Genomic DNA, 8,937 nt, shown 5'->3' with positions numbered 1-8,937 from the left:
TGTAAAATACACTTTAAAACAAAACAGATGACTAGTAAGGGTAAAACAGTTTATTTAGTGCTAAAATCCACTTCTAGGGCTCACTTGGTGAGTGTTTGGGCTGAGCTTTGATGAGATCCACGTGCTATGAGGCTCCTTGGGCGTGGAACGCCAGCTAGGGGGTCCTCTTTTGGCCTTTGGACGCTGGGCTCTGCTCTTTGGGTGCTGGACACCTGGAAGGGAGCAGGAGGCTGGCGTTGAATGCTAGTTTTGTGCCTTCTAATCCAAAATAAAGAATGGACTATTATATATTTTTGGAAAGATCTAGAAGTTAGCTTTCCATAGCCATTGAGAGCATTCAATTTGGACGTCGGTAGCTCCAGAAAAGCTCTTGCGAATGCAGGCAGGTCAGATTCAGATAGCATCTGCAGTGCTTTCTCTCTCTCTGAATCAGACTTCTGCTCCAGCTCCTCAATTTCAGCCAAAAAATACCTGAAATTGCCCAAAAACACAAAAACTCATAGTAGAATCCAAAAATTTTAATTTAACACAAAAACCTGTAAAAACTTAATAAAAACTAAATAAAACTACTAAAAACTATATGAAAATGATGTCAAAAAGTGTATAAAATATCCGCTCATCAGTAACTATTCCCCTTTTTGATGCTATTCATCAAGTTCCTATGTATGCTAAGTTTATAAAGGATTTGTGCATGAATAAGGAGAAGATTCATGACTTAGAAACTATTTCTTTGGGTAGCTCGATTTCTGCTTTGATGGGTGCTATACCGGAGAAATATGGTGATCCCGGTCCATGTATGGTTACATGCACTATTGGTGGTGTACAGTTTGTTGATTGCATGTGTGACTTAGGTGCATGTGTCAGTATTATGCCATTATCTATTTATGATGCTTTGAAGCTTCCACCATTGAGAAGGTCGGCAGCCCAATTTGTTTTGGCAGATAAGAGCATAATCTCAGTAGTTGGAATTGCGAAAGTCGTCTTGGTGACCATTAATGGGTTGATTTTTCCTATTGATTTCTACATTCTTGAGATGCCCCCTAATGACTCAGGAAGACCGTCATCTATCTTGCTTGGAAGGCCGTTCTTGAAGACCTCTCGGTTTAAATTGGATGCCTTCTCGGGTACCTACTCCTTTGAGATTGATGGAAGAGCAATGAGTTTTAACCTTGATGAAGCTATGAAGTATCTACTGGAAGACCACTCTATCTTCCAGTGTGATATTTTTTATGAAACTGTGGCTGAAATTCACCAAGAGACAGTTGATGAGAAGAACATGGTGAAGGGTTCAAGTGTGGGGAAGCCCCATGAGTATACTAAAGACACATTGCCACCTCCAATGGTTCCAGATGATCAAGTGCCACGCCATGAGCTGAACATAGAGTTGAAGCCCATTCCACCTCACCTAAAATATGCTTATTGATACGTAAAAAATTAATTTCACGTAATTACTGGCAAGTATACCGGGTCGTATCAAGTAATAAAACTCACTAAGAGTGAGGTCGATCCCACGGAGATTGTTAGATTAAGCAACTTTAGTTAAATGGTAGATTTAGTCAAGCAAACATGGTTTTGAATTCATGAGATTTGATTTTTGAATGTAATTGCGGAAAGTTAAATAACAAAGAATTTAAAGAACTATAATAAAGACGAACAATGAAAGTAGATAACTGAAATTTGAAATGCAAGAAACTTAAATGACATTAAAGATACCTTGCAAGAAAGTAAAGATTGCGGAATTATAAAGAGCAGAAGAGTAAATTGCAAGAATTAGATAAACAGAATGTAAATGGTAAGAATGATAAATTGCAAGAAGATAAAAGGGGATTGGGTAATGGGTATTCAAAACAACTAAAGAGCAAAAGAGATGAGAAGTAATGATAGAGAGATCATTAGGGATCAGAGATGCAAATTTTCATGAATTGATGTTGATCAATTCCTTCTCAATCATGGGTATAGATCCATGGCAAATTGTAGGTAATTGAGTCCCAATCTCTTGGTAACTCAATTTCTCTCAACACAACCAATTGCCACTCTCGTGATCTAATTGTTCATGAGAAGAGATGAAGTTCACTTCCTTAACCAAGCCACACAACTTCCATAATCTCAACCAAAGGAGGTTACATCTCACATACCAACCAAGGTGTATTGATTAAGAAAATCATGAGAGGATGAACTCTAAACTGAATTATGTGGCTCCTTGTCCAAATTCACCACATGAATCACATAGATTAATCCCTCTCTTGATGGTGATTGAATCTTTGAAGAATAAGAGTCTCCTCTTAGATCAACCACTTGAATTAAGAAGGAGAAGAAGAGTTATCAATTCAATCCAATAAACAGAGCTCCTCCCCCTAATGAAAATGGGGTTTAGTGAATCATAGCTCTAAATTCAACAACAAATGAAAAAGTAAACATGAGAATTGAGTAGAGAAGAATGAAGAAGATGAAGAAGAAGAAGATCTTAAAACCGTAATTCAAAGTTGCAAGAAAAACAAAATAGAAAACTGGTGAGAAAATGTCTAAGTGTCCAAAAATCTCAAAACAAGTTACAAGCAAAAAGTAGTGTAAAAAGAGTCCTTCTAAGTACCAAACTTTTCTCTATTTATACTACTCCTAAAACTTCTTCAGAGATCTTTAATTTGGGCTAGCAATGTGGGCTTTCTCATTGTTGAATTCTTGGCTCAATGGAAGAAGTTGCTGGCCTTTGTGAGGAACAGAGGAAGCAGAGCAAGTTGTCATCAATTCTGGCCCATTGAGGGGCGTTGTTGGCAATAACTCCAGGCTTAATGCACGTTGGCAGCATGCATGTTGTTTTCCTGGGAGTGAGCTTTGAGACTTGGGCGTTGTTGGCCCAAGTTGTTGCTAACAACTTGCTCTTCTTCTTCTTGACTCTTCTCTCATGCCTAATGTTGCCCAGAATTTGAGTGTCAATCCTTTGCTTCAATATGTACTATCATACATCATTGGAAAGCTCAGAGTGTCTTCTTTCTAATGCACTTGGAATTATCTCAATTGAATTTTTCTAGCTCAAGTTATGCTTCCTCAAAGAAGGTAAGGTCAAGCTGCCAAGTTGTTATTAAAAACGCCCCCTTCTTCCCAAGTTGGCAACGTGCCAAGCCTCCCAAGGCAGCAACAATGGGCTGGCGTTGTCCTCAAACACGCCTCCTTGTTAGCACGTTGCCAACGTGCTCGTGCTCCTCTCCAGGGTGCTTTCTAGCTTCCTCCAATTCCAACCTCATTTTCTTATTTTTGGGGCCTAAAGATGACTCTGATTCGAGCTTCCATTTCATGCTTCACTATAGACTATTATATATGGTTGGAAAGCTCTGAATGTCAGCTTTCCAACGCAACTAGAATCCCTCAATTTGGATATCTGTAGCTCAAGTTATGCTCGTTTGAAGGAGACAGGGTCAGGCTGCCAAAATCGCACACGTTTTTGGTGAAAACGCCCTTGTTGCCAGCGTTGGTAACGCCAGCTTTTGAAGCTTCAAAATGAATGCCAACCCCATACTATGATATATGGTTGGAAAGCTCTGAATGTCTACTTTCAAATGCCGTTGGAATCACCTCATTTGGAGTTTTTTAGCTCAAGATATACTCCATTGAAGGAGGTAAGGTCAGGCTGCCTTGTTGGAGTTGTTGTGGGTAACGCCCCTATATTCCATGTTGGCAACGCCAGCTTCCTTTTCTTGGGCGTTGTCACCAAACACTCTAGCTCTCCCTGGAGTTGGCAACGTGCTCGACTACTCTTCAAGGCTCCATTCTTGTTGCTTGGCGTTGCCTTGGATAACGCCTATGGTTCCTGGCGTTGGCAACGCCAGCTCCTCTTCCTCCTAGGCCAAGCCTTGCTTGTGTGCGTTGCCAAGGAACACGTCCCTTGTTTCTGGCGTTGGCAACGCCCTCGACCTTCTCCTTGGCTCAGCTCCTTGCTTGCCTGCGTTGCCATCAAACACTCACTCCTTTCTCCAAGTTGGCAACGCCAACATTTGCTCTCCAGGGTGCTTGGCGTTGCCTTCAACAACTCACCCTTTCTCCAAGTTGGCAACGCCAACATTTACTCTTCTTCTTGCCCAACTTGCTTCTTGAGTTGTTGCCAAACATTCCAATGTAACTCCAAGTTAGCAACGTGCATAGTCTTCATAGGAAACCACTTTCTTGCAAAGTTGCTTGTGCTCTTCCTCAAGTGGGGCTTCATTGGCGTTGCCAACTTGAATCCCAAGTTAGCATCGTGCATATTGCTTTTCTTGAAGGAGTTGTTAGCCACTTGCTTGCTTCATTCTTACTTCAATGCCTTCTTGTTTCATCACCTATCATTAACCAAAGAATTTGCTTCAAAGTTTTGCCATTCTATGCAACAATTTTCAAGAGATTCATTCATACTAATTCATTTGTCAACTTCTTGAATTCTTTGCGCAAATATGGCCAAATTACACCTAGTTCTTGGTTCATGAATGCATGGAGAGAAAACTCACACAAATGCTTGTTTATTTCAAAGAAAGTGAATGAAATTAAGCTAAAACTACTTAAACTAACTAGCTAAAATAGCACAGATGCAAATGCATCACAACACCAAACTTAAACCTTGCTTGTCCTCAAGCAAGAAAAGAACTATGCACAAAGGTTTCTTTTAATTGGAACAAGTTGAGGGATAGCTTGTAATGCCTTGGTGAGTGAAGTGATTAAGTGATAGTGGGGTGAACTCTGAATTATATGCTCATGCAAGGATTCCAGTGCTTATTAGTCCCTACATTTTGGAAGTCTTAGATCTTAGGACTTTTATTCAAATGATATCATGGAAATCTCTCTATGGGTAATCACCTTGAAGCAGTCTTATAGTTTTTGTGTCTTGGCCTTGACTCTAAGTGTCATGTCTCAAAGCGGCTCTTTAGATAAGCTTTCAATCAATACTCCCAAACCAGTTGGTTTTAAGGTATTAGGTGTTGAAGCACCCCTTAGGATTTACTTGCTCAAGCCTCTCTCTCTGACACAATTCTACCACAAGCATTTAACTAGGATAATAACTCTTTGAGTTCTTATTTCTTTCTTTTTCTTCCTAGTAATTGATGCTCAGAGCCTTTTGCCATGTTCTTTTTTTTTTTTTTTTGCTGCTTCTTGGATCAAAAGATATTTGAGAATCTCCATAATACTTCTTTGAACTCTATTTCCTGCCTATGAGCTCCCATGCAGGTTTTCACAAACATGCAACCTCATTACACAATCATACAACTAGAACCACCACTTCTCTTAATCTTTTGCTTGCCTCAAAACAAATTTTTGATTCCTCAATCATTCTTTTTCAAAGAAATGTTCTCTGTTTTCATTCTTATAGATATTGAGTGCAAGCAATTTCAAGAGTATGGTGTTATGATATATCAAACGTCTTAGTTATTGAACTACAAAGAAGTCATACTAAGCAGATAAACAGGGGTACAATATCACTTTCAATCATAACAGTTTTAAGTACAAGACAATCACTTAACAATACAACCTTTTGGAGTTCACTTGCTTTACTCCTTATCATCATCATTGTTGGTCTTTACATCCCTCTTTGTCTCTTTGGTTGACGATGCTTAATCCTTCCCAAGATTGAAGTGACTGCCTATAATAAACTTTGAAAGTTGCTTGTCCCCAAGCACTTGAGAAATGGTTAGCATGCAATTATGCTTGTGAGTTCTTGAACTTAAGTTAGTGTGGGAACACCAAACTTAGTTCCTTGCCTACTTCTATATGCTAACACAGAACGCTTCTTTCATGCATGCATAATACATCATGTGCTTTAAGTCTATGAGTAAATAAAATGCAGGACTAAAAGGTAAACAAATGAAATTGCAGGCTTAGTCAATTTCTATGCTTGTTTGGGATTTGTGATTATTCATAATTGTCTCAAGGGTTACTTTGTTTTTCATGAATGTTGGTGGAACACCAAACTTAGTACCATGCATTCACCCTTAAATTTTTTTTTTTTGTTGATACAATCACATTGGTGTGGAACACCAAACTTAATTCCTTACAATACATAGAAGTTGAACTAACCATTTATTCTGAGAAGAGTATAAAAAAATAGTTACCTAAGGTTGGGTTGCCTCCCAACAAGCGCTCTTTTATCGTCATTAGCTTGACGGTTGTCCTTCTTTAGGGAGGGTGATGATCATAGTGCCTTAATCCTTCCCCTCTCACCGTGAGCTTCCTTCCAGTATCCTTCTTGATGATTTCCACATGTTCAAGTGATAGGATTTTGTTCACTGTGTAATATCCAGAAAAGTGTGGAGATGTTTCCATTGGTTGGTAAGTTAGCATCACTTTATCCCCTGGTGAGAAATCTTCCGTGGGGATTTTCTTGTTTCTCCATCCTCTTGGCACTTTCTTCTTGAGGCTCTTTTCTTTTTCAGGAGGTAGTTCAGGTTTTGGAGGCTCAATTTTTAGAATGTCCTTGCTGAGAATCTCAAATGCATGCTTTGATTGAAGCTTCTCCTCTATTCTTTGAGCTTGTTGCAACACTTCTACCTCTTCCTTTCTTTTCCAGCATGAGCTTAGGTGCATTGGAAGCGTTTCATCAGGTGCTTCTTTCAAGTTTGGATTTATGGAATCAATCTTCATACACTCCTCCTCTTGGGTAGAATCTTGCAAATTCTTGAAGACATGGAACACTATATGCTCTTCATGCACCCTTAGCATCAATTCTCCTTTTTTAACATCTATCAATGCCCTGGCAGTAGCTAAGAAAGGTCTCCCTAGGATAATGGGAGTGTTGTCATCTTCCTCTATATCTAGGATGACGAAGTCAGCTGGGAGGAAAAATTTGTCCACCTTTACCAATACATTCTCCACAACACCAAGTGCTTGCTGAATGGATTTGTCTGCCATTTGAAGGGCTATTTTTGTGGGTCTCAATTCATGAATCTGAAGCTTCCTTATCAGGGATAAAGGCATTAAGTTGATGCTTGCACCAAGATCACAAAATGCTTTCTCAATTGTCATGTTGCCTATGGTGCAGGGGATATGAAAGCTCCCTGGGTCCTTCCTCTTCCTTGGTAATCCTTTCTGGATAATGGCACTACACTCCGTGGTCATTACAACCATTTGTCCCTCCTTCAAGGATCTTTTCTTTGTTAACAATTCCTTCATGAACTTTGCATACAATGGCATTTGTTCAAGTGCTTCTATGAAGGGGATATTGATGTGCAGTGTCTTGAATATCTCCAGAAATTTGGAGTATTGCTTCTCTTTGTTCTCTCCCTTGAATCTTTGAGGATATGGTAGCATTGGTTGATATGCTCTCACTGCCTCTTTCTTAGTTGACTTATCACTTTGTGTAGAGGTTTCTTGCTCATGCTTTTGCTCCTTCACCTCTTCTTTCAAGCCTTCTTTGTTGTGCTCTTCCTAAGTGATGGCTTCTGTCTCCACCTTCTTACCACTTCTCAGGGTGATTGCTTTACACTCCTCCCATTTTATGGCTTTTCCTGTGTCCCTTGGGTTGTCTTCAGTGGTACTAGGGAGTGCTCGCTTCTCACCTATCTCTGTGATATGTTTGGCCATTTGTCCCACTTGTCTTTCAAGATTTTTCATAGATGCATCTTGGTTTTTGAGTGTCAGGGCTTGATCTTGTCTTGCCATCTCTTGAGTCTTGATGAGTTTCTCCATTAACATCTCTAAGTTAGAGATCCTCTGAGAGTCTGGATGCGGTTGTATGGTAGGTGATGGTTGCTGGTGGAGGTTGTTTGGAGCATCGAGGTGGTTATTTTGTGAGTTGAATGGAAGTGTGGAAAAGTTATTTTGGTGAGTTTGTGAGTTGTTATGAGGTGGATGATATGTGTTTTGTGAGTTTTTGTATTGGTTAGTGTTACTGGGTGAATGATTTTGGTTGTTTGTGTTGCGGGAGTTGTTGAAATTGTGGTTTCTCTGCCATGAATTTTGATTGTCACCCCATCTTAGGTTGGGGTGATTCCTCCAAGATGAGTTGTATGTGTCACCATGGAAATCATTTTGAGAGGGATTTGAGGTATTATGCATATATTGAACCTGTTCTTGTTGCTGCTCAACATTGCTCACTTCATTTTGACCCCATTTAATTGAATGATTTGTTGTGCTCACTGAAGCTAGTTGGAGGCCATCTATTCTCTTAGCCATCATTTCCATTTGTTGCTGGAGTTGCTGGTGCATCAACTTGTTTTGTGCCAAGATTGTGTCTATTCCTTCTAGTTCCAATACACCCTTCTTTTGAATAGGTTGGCATTGCCTCTGATGAGCAAAGAAGTATTGGTTATTTGTCACCATGTCTATGAGATTCTGACCTTCTTCGGCTGTATTCATCAATTGTAGCGAGCCTCCTGCAGAGTAATCCAAAGACTCTTGAGATTTTTCAGTCAACCCTTCATAGAAATTTTGAAGTTTATCCCATTCAGTGAACATCTCAGGTGGACATTTTCTAATCAGGGCTTTGTATCTTTCCCATGCTTCATACAATGATTCCCCATCCATTTGAGTGAATGTTTGCACCTCTATTTTTAACCTGATGATCCTCTGAGGTGGATAAAACTTGGATAGGAATTTATTCACCAGATCATCCCAAGTGTTGATACTTTCCTTGGGGAATGTCTCTAGCCATTGAAATGCCTTGTCTCTCAACGAAAATGGGAATAATAGCAGCTTGTAAACATCTGGATGCACACCATTTGTCTTGACAGTTTCACAAATTCTTAGGAAGACAGATAGGTGTTGATTTGGGTCCTCAAGGGGGCCTCCTCCATAGGAACAATTATTTTGCACGAGAGTGATGAGCTGAGGCTTCAATTCAAAGTTGTTTGCATGAACATTGGGAGCGAGTATACTGCTCCCATAGTGTCTTGGATTTGGGAGAGTGTAAGAAGCTAGAACTCTTCTTTGAGGTGGGTTGTTATTGTTGGCAACTCCCTCTGGGTTGTTATTGTTGGCAAC

The 8,937-nt window shown here is 39.8% G+C and overlaps 1 protein-coding gene across 1 annotated transcript; it reads left to right on the top strand.

Moving 5' to 3' along the window:
• Positions 1–661: 661 nt before the first annotated feature.
• Positions 662–1,423, top strand: LOC107607643 (uncharacterized). The gene has a single exon (XM_016309574.1). It carries the CDS (start codon positions 662–664, stop codon positions 1,421–1,423), a length of 762 nt encoding a protein of 253 aa, XP_016165060.1.
• Positions 1,424–8,937: the final 7,514 nt, after the last annotated feature.

This window comes from Arachis ipaensis, chromosome B1 (genome assembly GCF_059453495.1).
Source record: "Arachis ipaensis isolate K30076 ecotype BB chromosome B1, ASM5945349v1, whole genome shotgun sequence".
Lineage (NCBI taxonomy): Eukaryota > Viridiplantae > Streptophyta > Magnoliopsida > Fabales > Fabaceae > Arachis > Arachis ipaensis.
This window is presented reverse-complemented; position numbering and strand designations above follow the sequence as displayed.

Coding starts and splice junctions, on each gene's coding strand:
- LOC107607643 (XM_016309574.1), top strand. CDS start 662: ATGTATGCTAAGTTTATAAAGGATTTGTGCATGAATAAGGAGAAGATT.